The sequence below is a fragment of the Caretta caretta genome, chromosome 2 (genome assembly GCF_965140235.1).
Source record: "Caretta caretta isolate rCarCar2 chromosome 2, rCarCar1.hap1, whole genome shotgun sequence".
Lineage (NCBI taxonomy): Eukaryota > Metazoa > Chordata > Testudines > Cheloniidae > Caretta > Caretta caretta.
The window spans coordinates 197,357,405-197,373,636 of NC_134207.1; the positions used below are offsets into that span (position 1 = coordinate 197,357,405).

A 16,232-nucleotide genomic window follows, 5' to 3' on the forward strand; every position below is an offset into this window, starting at 1 on the left:
CTTCTCTTGCCAAAACAGTAGTCCCAAGAGTAACATCCCTCTTTCCCATATACCCTCGATACACTTGCCACAGTTATTATTGCATATATTAGCTCACCACTACCCCCAGATGAGAAATTCTTGGCAGAACATGGCATTTAGAACTCCCCAAACACAAGACAATGGTTTGATAGTGCAGCTGAAAATATGAATGAGATGCTCTACGTCCTAAGTATGACCGCATAATTGGAAAAAAAGGAGGTATGCAAGTCACATGAACTAATTGGTGTACATAAAACTCAGTTTCCATGCCTACTAGGAGCAGAACAGCTTCAACAGACAACCTGGAATACAGCCTTTTAAATCAGTGACTAACTCTTCAAGAGAAATGCTATATGTTTATGAAAAACATAAAAAACAGGAACAAAATGAGAATGTAGCATAAAATTAACATCACTGTGAAAAGCAAAAACAAACAGCATCTGGATAAACAGAAAAACTAACTTGCAGGAAACAGAAACCAAATTATTTAATGGCATCAGCACTAAATAAGAAATATAAATAAAATGGGGTATTGTTGGATTAGGTCTCACGACACAATAAATCCAATCAGTGACTGAGTGTAATGTTGTATGAACCTCATTCCTAACATATATAATTATTTATGATTTACGCCATTTATTTTATTGGTGGCTTTTATTAATGACTTTTTAATCCATTTTCCAAACACCTTTTTGTACAAAGAAATCCTGTCTGAAGAACTATTTGAGTGCTAGACCCCTCAATTTAAGTCCAAAACCTCAAGGATGCTTCCTTTTTTCAAACAGTTTTGTCAGGAATCTATTTCTTTCAAGACCCAGTAAAATGCTGCTTAATGAGAGAGCCCCCCTACAGCATATTCTTTCACAGCATAGATGAGTGCTGTGCATGCATTTAGAAAATTAAGAGCAAGGAAGCGAGTACAGAGGAACCCGACCCTGTTATTTCTGCCCTGAAACAAGAGAAAGGCCTAAGAGGGGAAATTCTTAGCTATGTGCCTAACTAGCTCACACTTTACTTTGCTTGCACCTACACAGCCTTCCACTTGCACTACAGCACAACCACCTTGAATAGCCAGTTACAGGCCGCCCTCCATCCCCCAAATTAAAAATCAAAGCTGCCCACAGTAAATATATACTTACACATGTAATATAGTTTTGAGCATTTAAACACACTTGGTTGTGACCATCCCGCTCTTCACATATTGCTATATGGGAGGTGATCCCAAGATGGAAAAAGTTGAGAATTCTGGGTTACATTATTTTCAGCTGTAAAGAATCTTTTTAAACTGTTCAGCATTCCAAACTACTTCAGTCTCTGTCCCTGATACTTATATCATTTATTTGCTATCTTATTTCCCAGGGCAGTTCACAAAACAGTCCACGAAACACCACCCCAGCTAATCAAAACCATCCCTTCCAGCAGGTTCCCAACCCCACCAGCCCACTGCAAGGCAGTGGTCCTGAGCTCCTCCCTCCCAGTCTGGTAAGTGGAGAAGGGGGTGGCAGCATGGCTGGGGCTTGTGAGCCACACTTTAATGGTAAAAGAGCCATATGTGGCCTGCAAGCCATAGTTTGGCCACCTCTGTACTAGAGTGTTGCAACCAGCCTGCTACAAATCAGATTTTGTAAGTGTATAATGAGAAACTGAGTCCCTAAAAAGAGACTTGCTAACAGAACCTAATATTGAAGTGCAGAACCACCATCACCAAAGCCAAGAGGCTCCCTTGAAAAAATTCTGTGTAAGCAGATCACTTCACACAGTGGTTGAATTGGGGAAAAAATGGCAATGATATTCTTTCAAGCTCTGCATACAAAACAAACTGCACCCATATGAGTGACCAAACTGAGATGTTGCTCACAACAGATTATGCAGTTCAAAATATGATTGTGCTGCAACTGTAGCTCTAATGGGCTCCTTGAGCTTTTCTCTCCGTCAGAAGGGCTCCAATACATCTGTGGGCTCTGCTGGGCAAGTTAGACTTAGTTTCTTCTTAATTCAGGAAAACAATACGCAGTGATATAGGCAGACCACAACCATTACTTGTGGCACTAAAACGAACATTGCTCATGAAAACATTCCTCTCCTTTTTTACATGAAAAATTAAATAATTAACTATGTTGACATTTAAAGTACCACACTGGGATCTGAGTTAACACAGAAATAAATGGGGCAGTTCACACCTCTCACAGCTATTGCTCCAGTCTCTTTGCAAACTCACAGAGATATCTCTGCTCTGGTTATATCTGGTTCACATTTTGAGGTTCTCTTCGCAACCTAACAAACAGTGACTGAAGGCTTGCCCATTCTTCCTGCAGTTTGGACTACGGGGCATGAACAGCAGTGCGGACCAAAGTGCTGCGCCATAACTTCCCCATGTGGATGAGAACTAGACTTTCTAGTTCACATTAACACAGTCCTCTTCAAACAGGATCGCATTAATACAAAGTAGAAACCTTTTAATTCACACCCAGAGCGTCCACACAGGGGAGTTCCACCATAGCACTTTAGTCCACATTGCTGTTCACACCCCTATAGTCCAAACTGCAGAGTAGAGTAGACATAGCCTGAGTTTTATTTTAAAAAAATGAAAGCAGAGATACTGGAAAACAAAATAGCAATATACTGAGAGATAGCAATATGCGGTGACACTGCATAACAGCTGAATCCAAGGCCTGGCCTCATACAGCATAGCAGTTCCCCAACTGCATCCTGAGGAGTTCTAAAACGTGTTTCATTGCCATCCAATCTGTGTAACAGTAGAATAAGGACAGATCAAATGCAGGTTTTTATTACTGATGAATGCAAAGAACAAACAATTTTATTAATCTAACAATGAAGATACAGTTGTATATCACCATTTTCATTGATTCTTCATTTTAAAAATGATGTGGCTATGTATATAAATAGCAGTGGAATGCTGCTGAATGCTAACTCATGGAGCTGTCCTTTTTTCACATACATCGACCATATCATAGTTGAAACTAAGCCACCAACAATTATTAAACACGGGCATTGCTACCAAGTTTCTAAAACATTTTCTTTGATCAATGTGTGACAAAGGTTTTTTTCTGAGCATTACACTACCAACAAACACTACCACCACCTAGAAGAGTAAGGCAATTTGCATAACATGTTCTTAAAACCCATTTACACAGTGCTTTCTGCTGAGTTTAATCTTGATTTATAGCTGTGTGTTTACCAAAAGTAGGGCATGGGAAGTCAGACTTCTAGCAAGAATTGTGAACTCTGTTGCATGGACAAGACCTTAGGGCTTTTCTACACAGGAAATTTTGCCAATTAAGCTAGGTCTACATTACAGACTTCTCCCAGCACAATTACATCAGTCAGGGCAGGGTGTGAAGAGGTGTGATTCCTGACCAACACAGCTGTGCTGATAGACATTCCTACTGAAAACACAGCTATACCAGCAATGATACACTTTTATCAGTATAGCTTATTTTACTTGTGGGGGGTGGCCTTACTATACCAGTACAAAGTGTAGATCTGCTGGTTTAGGTGTGTCTACTCTAGGAGTGCTTTGCCAGTATAATAAGCCGATATATACCACACCCACAATATGATGGTTAAGCACTCCTACTGTAGGCATGGCTTTATATGGATACAGTTAAACCAATATAGTTATGCCAAAATAAAACCTTGTGTGAAAGTTATTACAGGATAAGAAATGACTTTTTATTTGTTTAGCTTAAAACCCTTCCCAAGCAATATAAACTCAACTAGAAAAAGGCCAGAATAAGAGCATCCACATGGGGGCTTATTATGGTATAACTATATTGGTTTAAATATAAGACAGATTTAAATTCACACCTTAACTTGCATCAACATAATTTTCCTGTGTAGAAAAGCACTTAGTCATAAACCGTGTCTACCCTCACATTCCCCAGTATCCCTGCTTCTGGTGGGAGCAATGGGAATGATAATGTAGACCGGATTATGACATTTCAGCCACCTAGCCAACAAACCCTGCCCAAAGCTGGTTTACACAGTACAGTGGTTAAGAGGCAGGCAGCTGCCAGCACCTTGTCTACACTAAAACTTGACCACAGTTAGGGTGACCAGACAGCAAGTGTGAAAAATCAGGATGGGGGAGAAATAGGCAAAATAGTCCCCAAATATCAGGACTGTCCCTATAAAATTGGGACATCTGGTCACACTAACCCCAGTTGTTATTGTTGGCAGTAGCAAGTGACCGTCTATGGGGGGGGGGGGATAGCAGTGGGGGAGTCGCAGGCTGGTATCAGGAGGTCATGCCAGAGCTACCTTCCCCACATGTCTAGGTTGGGGAGGGGGCTCCTGCTGCAGGACAGGTTGAGAATCACAGGTCTAGCATAACCAGGGTCAACGACAGCATCAAAATCTCAGGCAGGGAGAGGGCGGGGGAGCAAGCTCCTACCAGCACCCAGCTTGGGCCACACGGCCCCAGGGCGGGGCAAACAGCGGGGTTACTGTCGCTCCCCAGGGCGACCTTCAGGGCGACCTTTAAAGTCAGCGGGCAGCCTACCTGCACGTTTCCCTCCCACAGCCCCGAGGCGCGCAGGGCAGGCGCGGGGCTTTCCCGGTGCCCCCAGCACAGCTTGGGGCGGTGGGAGCGGAGCGGCAGGGGCAGGGGCTGGCGCTTGCTGCTGCTGCTACTTGCGCCCCGCACCAGGAAAGGGGGGTGGGGGTGGGGAATGCGGCCGCCCCTACCTGCTGCGCCCGGCGCAGGCTCCATGTGGGGCGCCTCACTACAGCCGCTGCCGCCTCCGCCGCCACCACATAACCCCTCCCGAGAGGCCACGCTCTCTGCGCAGGCGCAGGCAGACTACGAGACGACGTCGGTAGGCCGCCGAGGCGGGGCAGAAGCGCGCGGGCCCGTGGAGCGAGTCGCAGGGTGGAAGACACCCGGCCCTCGGTGGCGGCGCGGACAGCGCCGAGCAGCGCGCGAGAGAAAGGCCGCGGGGAGAAGCGCGCGCCCTGGCGGGGGGGGAGAGTGTGCCGGCACCGGCACCGGCACCTGGCCGGTGAGAAGAGGGCAAGCGCCGGCAGGCAACCGAGACGCAGGAAGGAGGGTGCTGGGAGGAGACGGGCGGCGCCCACAGCCAGGCGGTTGCTGTGCCCGGCTTAGGGGGGGACTCAGCCCCTTCGGAAGCCCGCCCAGTCCGAATCAGTAAAGTACAAGGGACTTGTGGCCTCGCTGTTGCCTTGGGGCGGGGTGTCTCTGAGTAACGTCCGGGCGTTAAGGAGCTGATCCTACTGATGACACCAATTCACTGTCTGACCCTGGGCAAGTCACTTATTTAGCCTCTCTGTGACTCAGCACCCCATCTGTACCGCGGGCACAATAACACAGCTACCGTGAGGGTGGCGATAGGGAGATGCCAGCTAGAGGGAGTTAGTGAAGTGTTTCAGAGTAACAGCCGTGTTAGTCTGTATTTGCAAAAAGAAAAGGAGTACTTGTGGCACCTTAGAGACTAACCAATTTATTTGAGCATAAAGTTTTCGTGAGCTACAGCCCACTTCATCGGAAGTGAGCTGTAGCTCACGAAAGCTTTATGCTCAAATAAATGTGGCACCTTAGAGACTAACCAATTTATTTGAGCATAAAGCTTTCGTGAGCTACAGCTCACTTCCGATGAAGTGAGCTGTAGCTCACGAAAACTTTATGCTCAAATAAATTGGTTAGTCTCTAAGGTGCCACAAGTGCTCCTTTTTTTTTAGTGAAGTGTGTTTAACTATTACCACTTATGACTAACCTGTGTTTAAGTGATACCCTCAAATGCATGCCTCTGAGCACAAAGGCCTGAGAGCACCCTCCCTGTTACCATTTAGTTCCTGTACTGTTTGGGCTGGGGTCCCATTGTACTACACATTGGTCTCACAATGAAAAGAGAAAGGATCAGTGAGTTTACAATTTAAGGATACGCTGAGCCTTGGATGCACAGATGATAACAAAGAAACAGAATCAATATACAGTAACTCCCCACTTAACTTCTTCTCGCTTAATGTTGTTTCGATCTTACATCCCTGCTCCATTACAGAACATGCTCCATTTAAAGTTGTGCAGTGCTTCACTATAACGTTCTTTGGCTGCCTGCTTTGTCCACAGCTGGCAGCCGCCCTATCAGCTCCCCTACGCCCCCTGCGCAGCGCCTTCCGCCTGCTGGCAGACCCTGTGGATCAGTGCCTTCACCCGCCTCCTGGCTGTGGCAATCAGCTGGCTTGTGGCGTTCAGGAGGGAGGGGGGAGAAGCAAGGATTTGGCATGCAGGCTTCTCCTGCCTCCCACGCAAGCAAGCTGATTGCTGGAGGCAGGGGAGGGAGGGGGGAGGATGCAGAGTTAAGGTGAGAAGAGGCAGGTTAAGGGTGGAGGCTTGGGGGAAGGAGTGGAGTAGGAGGGTTGAGCGCCCCCTCCTCCCCCTGGTGCTTGCAGAGTAGGGGAAGTTGCTGTTGCACAACTTGCTTCTCCTAGCCTACAGCACCTTCAGCCTCCTTGCCTGCCTGATTGTCTCCAGTGCCAGTGGGCTGTGCCTGTGTGGGGTAAGGCGGGGGCACCTCCCAACTATAGTACTGTAATGTACTGTATGGCAAAAAAAAAATTTCCCTGGAACCTAACCCCCCCATTTACATTCATTCTTATGGGGAAATTGGATTCATTTAATATCGTTTCACTTAAAGTCGCATCTTTCAGGAACATAACTACAGCGTTAAGTGAGGAGTTACTGTATGTCTCAAGCAATGGTCATAACCATTGTCAAGTGTTTTGTATGCATTATAGCACAGGTGAGTTTTAAGGAGAGATTTGAAGGTGGACCATGTGCGTATTTGAAGGGAATTTCTTCCATGTATATGAGAAGACATATAAAAATAGTACTAAAATGCTTGCTGGAAAAATTCATTAATATCCCTTACAAGAGCTCAAAAATAGGTTATTAAAAAGCATAAGCAGTTGTTGAAACTCTCTATGTACTTGTGTGGGCTGAGTTTGGACCAGTGTGCCTTTTAAAAGTGTGTTTGGGATAGTCCATAGTTTTTTGAGAGATAAATCATGTTGACACAGTGGGTAGCTCACAAAACAAAAGTGATGCTAAGAATCAGAATAATAGAATTGTAGGACTGAAAGGGACCTCGCTAGTGACAAAAACTGCTCTTTCTTTGTGTAAGCATGAGTTAGGATTGCCAACCTTTAGAGAATGAAATGTGGAACAATAAGCTGTTTTAAAACAAAGCAGTTAAGGGCAAGCATGGTCCTGGACCCTAGAGTGTGCTGGAATTGCAAGTTATCATTTTAAAAGTAGGGAGTTCCCTAGTCCTGCTTACAGGCTACTTAGTTCTGTAGAGAAGCATGTGGTCAGAGCCTCAGCAGTCTAGAAAATGCCAGCCTAAAATATGGCAGGGTGAGCTGTGCCCCTCGGCCTTAGGGAAAAACCTTCTTTGTATGTCTCTGTTCTGGGTTCTTGTACGTTAGTCTGAATTCTACAAAACTTATTTTGCAACCTTCCAGCAAGAGTATTTTATGTTTTTATTCAACTTCTCTATGCATGGCATCCATATAACACCCACAAAATTCAGAAAAATTAGATATTAGGGATACAGGGCAAGAGTTGAAACTTCAGAAACTGTTGCAACTTATAAAATCCTGGCCACTTTTAAAAAACAGGCCCCTCCCCCCACAGCAAATTGACCAATTGGCAGGGAAAAAAACATTATAGTTGGGCAGTGCTGCAAAAGTGGATTTTCACTTAGCACCTCTTCCATTATTTTGGATGCTTATATATCGCTCCATGTAGAGATTCCAAACTGAATAATTATATTTCTGAATGCTTTACATTTTCAAGCAAGCAGGAAATCCAAGAGTCCTCCCAACAAAAATTTTCCAAAATAGATGCAGATGAAGGATCATTTTTGTGATAACCTGTGTTTTCAGGGTTTTTGTTTTGTTTTATCTTTGCTGCGGAGGATCCTCTCTATCCTTGTCACAGTTCAGAGAATCTAACCATTTCTGTTTCTTTAAACACCTTAATTAAAGGCCCTGTGCACTTCTGGAAGGGATCTGGGAGCAAAGGATGGGGGAATCATATGGAAAAAATAGAACACATGGTTAGGGTTATCTATTCTGAACATTAATGTTAATTAAGGAAAAAAAGATCTGAGGCTTGGAACAGCTCTTTTTTTTTTCCAGACCCACTTCATTCTCCTCTTATGAGAAACCAAGTCCTTTATTTGGAAGTAGATTGTTTCAACTTTTATGGCCACATTGAGGATCAAATTCTTCATGCTTATGCATTCACAGTAATTAGCAGAGTGTGAGGTAGACAGAATATTCCAGCTGATCGCTCATGTCCTTGATGGTCTAGAGCATTTCTTTTAAGACTATTATGTGCCCCGACACTTTCTACATCCACAAATTTGAGCTTAGTCCCTTAAATTGAGTAGAATAGATTTTGTTTCATGTGTCTGTAAAATATGAATTTCCTGCCAAGAATGGTACCGTCACCATCTTGCACTCAGGAACCCCCGCCCCCCCCAATGAGCCTCACTCCCTCTGCACCTGTACCACACTGATGAGCCACCCGGATCCCCACCCCACCAAGCCCCAGTCAGCTACACCTGGATCCCCACGCCATTGAGCAGCACTCCTCCAGAACCTGAAACCCCCCCCATTGAGCCACACACACCCAGACCCCCCTGCCAAGCTCTATCCCCCCACACCCAGACCCCCCACCACCACTAAGTCCCACCCACCTTCACCTGGATCCCTCTGCAGAGCCCCATTATCGTTGCACCCAGAACCCCCAACAAGCCCGAGTGCATCCAGATCCCCCCACACCTGGATTCCCCCACTGAGCTGCCTGCACCCTGATTGCCCCACAATTAACCCTCTCAGCCCACACCTGGATCCCCACACATTGAGCCCCTCCACAGTTGGATCGTGCCTTGCTGAGCCTACCTGCCCACACAGAGTGGCAGGGCTCTGGGGTGTTTCTAGGGCAGGCTGGGTCCTTGCACTGTGTCAGAGTTGGGTGCAGCCTTACCGCTGAATCCATGTCCTGGGGGCAGAGAGGGGAAGAGCTGCAGTCATCTCCCACCTGGTGGCCTGTGCTCCCCAATACCATGCTGGAGCCTCCACATTTATTTGACAGATAAAATTTGCAGAATTTTAAATTTTTTGGCACAGAATTTTAATTTTTTTAGTGTAGAATGCCCTCAAGAGTAAGCAGCTTTGCAGATATTTATCATGTGCTCCTTCCATGCATAAGGGACAATGTGGGAGAAAGTGCAAAAAGGTGCTCAACAGAAAATTGGACAAATGAGCAGTTGAGATTGACATCACTTGTGGAGCAGAGTCATGGGGTTGACATCTCGATAGTGTATATGAGACAATAGGTTGGGGATTGGCCAGAAAGGGCCTTAAAAATGAAGACAAGTAGTTTGTTTTAGATGTAGATGGGGCAGCCAGTGGAGTGCAATGGTTGAAACAATAAGCCAGGAACATGAGAATTGCATGTAGGTAGGACAATATGGCATTTCTCAAGGTCAGAGAGGAGGAGGTTGCTATAATCATGACACAAGAGGATGAGGGCCTAGGCAAGCATTTTAGCTGCCTAAACAGAGAGGAAACGCATTATGTACACAGGCATAATGCAATGGTCGCATCTACCTGCAAAAAGTGAGTGTGCTTAACTGACAGCCTGAATCAACCACATGCCAGCCAGTGTCACTAGCAAGGATGAAACACTATTAGGTTCTATAATTAATTGAGTATTAACTATACTGTGTGTGGTCACAAACCATGCTTAGGGATAATGACATGTCACTAACAGGCTATGTACTGATTAAGTTATAGTTTAGCCAAGGCTTTAGCAACATGTCACTTACCAGTTTTGGCTCAAATAGCAATACAAAAACTAGAGCATGACAAGTGTATTATCCTCTGAGCTAAGTAGGTCAAATAATGGTTGCCAACTTCTGATGAACCAGATAAAGAAGATGGTAAAAAGTTTCAGCACTACCCAGGTTTGATAAAATCTGACTTGCAGAGAAACCCATATGAGCACTGATGATGATTCACATAATCAGGATTGGGGGAAGCTTTTAATTGAATCCATTGAGACACTTCAGTAAAACATGAAAGTTAACTGAACTGTGATTATATTTTCAGCATTCACAATATTTCCTGGTGGACAAATTAATTACAAGAAATGTATGTGATTGATGGAAACATGATTGCTTTAGTGAAGGTCTTTCTCTAATAAAACACAATATAAGCAAAGCTTAAAGACTACTTGCTGATACATTCAACTAAATATTTTTGGAAATGACAATGGGCTATGTTTTAATAATTGCATTCTGAATTTAAATAATCACCTCAGGTATATGAAAGTTATCAGATAATATTGTAATACTCCATTTCAGAATTATCACATCTAAATTCCCTACCAATACCCAATAGGTCTTTTTGAATCATATGGCAAGGTGGCTCACATTGGAACTCTCTTGTTAATTGTGATAATTGTCACCTGTACACTATTGGTAACACTAGCTGAAAATTTCCAAGTGGTTCCTATTGTCTCCAGCTGGCACTTACATTTTGGATAAGTAATGCATCTATTGGTCCACTGATTGCTCATTTCAGTGGGAAGACTAAGAGACCTTGGAGAGACCAGCAGAGACTAAAACTATGGTTCTCAAACTGTAGGACAGGACCCCAAAGTGGGTCGGGACCCCGTTTTAATGAGGTCACCAGTGCTCATGTTTAGACTTGCTGGGGCCCAGGGCCAAAGCCCAAGCCCTGCCGCCTGGGTCCAAAGCCCGAGCCACACCCCTCGGGGCCAAAACCCAAAGACTTCCGCTCTGGGGAGTGGGGGGCTCAGGCTTTGTCTTCAGCCCTGGCTTGGACTTTGTCCACGTCCCTCCCCACTTGCCCGGGGCAGTGGGGCTCTGGCGGGCTCAGGCTTCAGTCCCCCTTCCTGGGGTCGTGTAGTAATTTTTGTTGTCAGAAGTGGGTCGTGGTACAATGAAGTTTGAGAATCTCTGGACTAAAAGAAATCAAAAGAGTCCAGTTGAAGGGTCTATGGGATTCTACTGGAATTTCCACTATGATAGGTTAAAGGGACATTGTTAATTTGAAAAATCAGATTTTGGTCTGAAAATGTTGGCCTAACATTTTCAGTGTCTGGTTATTTTGGATTCCATCGTTCTTATGTGCCCAACTTGAGACACCTTAGCAGAGATTGATTTTCAGAATGTGTATACTCAAGCCCCTTTTGGAAGCCTTTGGTTGAGCATCCAAATTCACTCATCATTTTGAAAACTTATGCTGTTGTACATACTAGAGTTACAAGTAACACCTAAAATTACCATAAAGAATTTAACAGGAAAAAATATTTTTCTACAGGTTTTGTACTTTGTTTGATAGCACCCCATGTGTATTACTTTTTACTATTTCTTCTATAAAGTGAATCAGTTTCTCCCTCTGTTCATGAGCTTTACAAAACATAACAGTGGGACTGAAAAACATCTACAGTTTTTATTGTAAGGATTAAAAATCTCAATGCATCATATTTAAAGGATGATCTATTAGAAAATGGAATTTTAAAAAACTTAGTTTAAAAAAATCAAGTTGACAATGTCTCCTTAAATACTATAAATACAAAAAAATCTACATTAATGGGAGAGATTTTTTTGCTTTCCATAGCAACTGTAACTTCTCCCCACCATCAGCATAATGTTTATAATAGTGTGATCATAGGGTTTCAATTATACCAGGTGCTTGGTTGCAGTCAGATGTAAAGTTGCAAAGCATTATGATCCCTTGTTTTCACAAAATCAAAAATTCACACACTGTCACTTTCAGAAATGTAAGTGTACGTAAAAGAAATAATTATGTATAAAAAGAAATAATTATCAAATAGCAAACTGCTATCTTGACAGTCTGATTACGTAGCTTAACAACTGTTAACCAAAAATTGTTTCTTAATACTTGCAGAACTTATCTTTAAACAGTTTTGTAATTTTCTTGCTTTTTGTAATTTTCTTGCTTTTAGCATGCGTCCAAATGGTGACCTGCATTTCCTGTGTTTCAAACTATCTCATCAGACCAAACTTCCTGCTGGAAATTATCAGTAAAATTGGCTACTTTTGCTAAGAGAGATCATCACTATTCATTTGTATGGAGCTACTGGAACATTACTAGGTAAGAAATTGTTTTGAAAATCATATTTGAAGTATATATTTTAAATGTAGTAAATAATTATTTGAGCGTGAATCTGCCAACAAGCTCTTCACCCATGTGGAGCCGTGTTAAAAGCTGTAGGGTTCTAGTTGCATAGAACTCGTATATAAAGGTTTTACAGTATGCTCCACTTAACTGGGACATACTTTTCCAGGAAAGCCGCTTAACTGGGAAATCTCCCAGGGAACCAATTTAAGATCAATGATACTTAATAGCCACAACTGTTTTAACAGAGTCTCTATGGGGCAATGACTGCTGCTTAATAGCATCCTCCTGCTGGTGGTCTGATGGTGCTGAGGTCATCTGTCTCGTGGAACTCAATCTATGATAGAAAATGTTTGATAACACCAGTTTAGCTCCTCTGGTGGAACAATGTTAGGATCACTAGTATAGACAGACAGCTGGCTGCTGCCCTGATTTTCAGCACTGTGTGGATTACAGTGGGAAAAACCTGCTAATTTTCCCCATATGTTTGAGGAACAATGCTGTTCAAAAAGTTTGAGAAACTGCTTGAGATGACTGAAAAGTGCAGGTTTTAGGGTTTTTTCCTAAACGTTACAAAGAAAAATATAGTCATAAATAGCTCTAGCTTGCAGTCATTTCTGTGTTTCTGTCTGAGATTCATATTGTCATTTGATTAGTTAATCACCCATTTTCTAAGGTGTGAATGTGTTTTCACACTTCTACCAAGACAGTGTTAACTATGAAACTATAGATAGCAATAGAGATTAATTATCTATTGCACAAGTCTCCACACCTTGTTCTTACCAGATAAAGGAAGAGAGAGTATATGTCTGTACACAGGTGTGATTTTTAAAAAACCCCAAATAACTCTGGTCAAATGAGTTCAAAGGAATATTTTCAAATGGCATCTCTTCAAAATGTAAACTATGTTTGACACCTTTGATCTTGTTTCATAAAATATTTGATTTCCAGTTAAAGGCTGTGATTCTTGACTAAGCCTACTTGTGTGAAGTATATCCACTCATAGGTGACGTGTGGGTGAGCAAAATGAGAATTGACGTTTAGTGGAATCAAAGAATAATAATGGCTTCTCTCTTTTAAGGGAGGAAAAACCACTGTGAAGCCGCTTTAAAATTGCTCATGGGGCTATTGCACTTTCCCTCTGAGATTTCACAGACTGGAGATGCCCTTTTCAAAAGAAGAAAAAAGAGTTAGTAGCTAGTCTCTTAGCTGTCCATGTCACTAAACATTTACCCACCCATATGAGCATAAATCCTAATCCAACTGCCTCTGGTTCTTGGAGGGCCACAGGTTCAGGGTCTTTACAGGAGAAATTGTTGTTCGTGGTGGAAGAAGAAGTGAGGCTTGAAGAGCTGTGTCTCCGTCATCTGATTAACCTGTAGTTAGGAGAAACAGAGGTCACCAGATGGGAGAGTAGATGACCTGCAGGGAGCTGCCAGATATCCATCCTCACTGCAAGAAGCTGCTGTATGTGCTGAGAAGTGAGTAAAAATGCCTTGTGGTTCCCTGAAGCCACTGACCTCTGTGAATGCCTGCTGCCCCGAGTTCTAAACGCAGCCCCTGTAATAGCCAACCTTGTGGGCAGCACATGGGGAAGCAGCCTCCTGCTCATTTGCGGGAGGTAGCCCCAAATAACAATCATTTGTGTCAACCACCAGCAGATATGATAAATGGGAGGCGGGAGATCAGTAAAAAAAAATACCCAGGGGAAATAGAAGGTTTGCATTACCTGGGACATTGAGGTTTACAAGGGAGTCAGAGGCTTAAGAAGAAGTAAGGAATGCAGAGTTACCAGGTACCTCATATGGGGTAAAGGAGAGAATAAGTTAGGATATTGTGAATTAGAACATCTTGAGTGGGGGACAAACAAGCATGGAGTGGAGTGGCCCCACAGAGTTATGTAGGGGGTCCATTTTGAATATGTTTTTAGAAGCTTACCTGAATATTGTGTATTGGAGCGTAACCAATTTAAGTGAAACATCTAGTGTAATAGTTCTTAAACCATAGTCTGTGGTCCACCAGCACAGACAATGTCACAGAGACAATATGGAACTCATGGGGGCTTAATCCCCATCTCCCTCCTGACCCCCTCACTCCCCCCAGCCTACACCTAGGGAACAGTCTGTCACTGGCTTTTGATTCCTTGACATTTCCCTCTTCGTTTCAGTATTTTCATATGTAACTTTAGTGCCCTTGTGGCCAAGATGGAATCTGTTCTGCAGGCAGCTCTGGCCAAGAGAAGGCACGCGAAGGAATGCAGCAGGGAAAAATCTCTTCCACCCCAGGGGCACCTGTTCCAACCCCCCCAGAGTGTACACACGCACTCCGGAAGAGTACAATGAATATAGGAAAGGGAAATATTTATTCACAGAGGGATGAGGGGGAAAACAACAGGGGTAAATATAGGGGGAGCAGTAAAACAAGGTTGCATTCAAAACAAGGCTCCACAGGCCCAGTGGTACCACCGTCTGAAAGGGCAGGCATTGAGCAATGTGTCTGCACACAGAGAGCAAGAATCCTGGGCAAAGTTCCAGTCCAGAGATGAGATTTGGGTGCTCCTGATCGTCTTTGGTGCCAGTAAACTTTCCCCAACAAACCCCTTTGGTGGCCTCTTCTGCCGCTCTCTGCAAAGCGACACAGAGTGACAATATCCCCACTTAATTAGCTAACAGCCTCCCTCCTTATTCCCAATGCAAAGTCACAAGGCCTAGTACTCACAGCCCCATGCAACTCTGGGCAGCAGCGATACTAGGTCTGTCCTTCTCGGGTGATTCCTCCCTGGCACAGTGCTCCTTCTGACTCCTGTCGTGGGGTGTCCACGATCGGCCGCTCTGTCCCTCCCAGGCTTCAGGCACGTTCTTGGCTGCTTCACTATGTGAGGACCTGCTTGCTACAGCCCTTCTGTCTGGAGCTCCCAACAGACACCCTCTTGCTCTCCCCTCTTTCTCTTGTCCCCCTCACCGTTGCCAACTTTCACGTGGTAAATAAGCACTCCGACTTTCACAATAAACCAAAAATCAAGCTAATCCCATTTCAAAACAAGCCAATCCCTAAGAACCCCAACCCTCTATGTGACTAGATCTCCCCGGTGTGCAGTCTGGGACTGTGGTGGGCCTGCTGTGCACCCCTGACTCTCTCCCCCCCTTCCACTGCTTGCCCCCCCTTGTCCCTGCTTGCGGGAGCTGATCAGAAAAAAAGAAGCAACAAGCTCCTACAAGTTAAACAAGCTACAAGCCAAAAACTAGCCAACAAGCAACTCACAAGCCAGTTAAGTCTAAAACAAACCCAATTTCTGCATTTTTTCCACAGGTTTGGCATGTCTGCTCCCCTTCCCCCCAACAGCACTTCCTCCTTCTGGAACAATCAGCACTCTTTCTCCCCCCCCCCCCCAATAAAAAAGATTTAAAGGGCCATGTTCTCTGAACCCCAAGGGGGTTACACGTATTTACCTCAGTACTAGAAGTCAGCATAGGGCATCCAGGAAAAAGGGGTAAAATTAAAATTTTTAAATTGTGGTAGTTCATTAATGCAAATGAGAGGAGGTCAGGCCACTACTAACCATACTCCCTCCCCCCCCTCAAAGGAAACAAACCTAACCACCAACAATAATTTGATTTCCTCCGCTTACAAAATAAATTGTTCTTCACATCCTGGTTAGGACTATTCCTTGTTTTACAAGTAATTAGAGAAATGATGGGTGAACCTCACTTTGTTTGGAGGTTCATTTTGGAAATGTATCTGAACCATTTTTGGAGCTCCAAACTTTTAGAATTTCCCTACTTCCAGCCCCGTATGCAGTCCCCAATCTTCTCCCATCTTACAACATGCTCTCATGTAGTAGAACCCCTAGCCATTCCCTTATTTTGTTCTTTCCCAGGTGATAACACAACCTTGAAAGGGGCCAGTTTCTGATAAATATTTGTAGGCTCTTTCCTACAAATATTTATTCCTATCTGTCTGGCTGATCCACACCCCTCAGTGTGGGAGAATGGCTG

General features: G+C 44.0%; 1 protein-coding gene and 1 long non-coding RNA gene across 2 annotated transcripts in view; one reads left to right on the top strand and one right to left on the bottom strand.

The window, feature by feature from the left end:
* Positions 1-4,865, bottom strand: part of CMC1 (C-X9-C motif containing 1) — a 65,474-nt gene extending 60,609 nt beyond the window's left edge. The window contains exon 1 of the mRNA XM_048838649.2: positions 4,729-4,865. Within this exon, the coding sequence (XP_048694606.1) occupies positions 4,729-4,753 (25 nt within the window). The 5' untranslated portion in view covers positions 4,754-4,865. The remainder of the gene's footprint in view (positions 1-4,728) is intronic.
* An 89-nt stretch (positions 4,866-4,954) lies between these two features.
* On the top strand, positions 4,955-13,519 carry LOC142071161 (uncharacterized). The gene is made up of 3 exons (XR_012667191.1): positions 4,955-5,042; positions 12,065-12,213; positions 13,319-13,519. It is a non-coding gene; the product is annotated as an uncharacterized LOC142071161 (long non-coding RNA).
* The last annotated feature ends 2,713 nt before the right edge of the window (positions 13,520-16,232 follow it).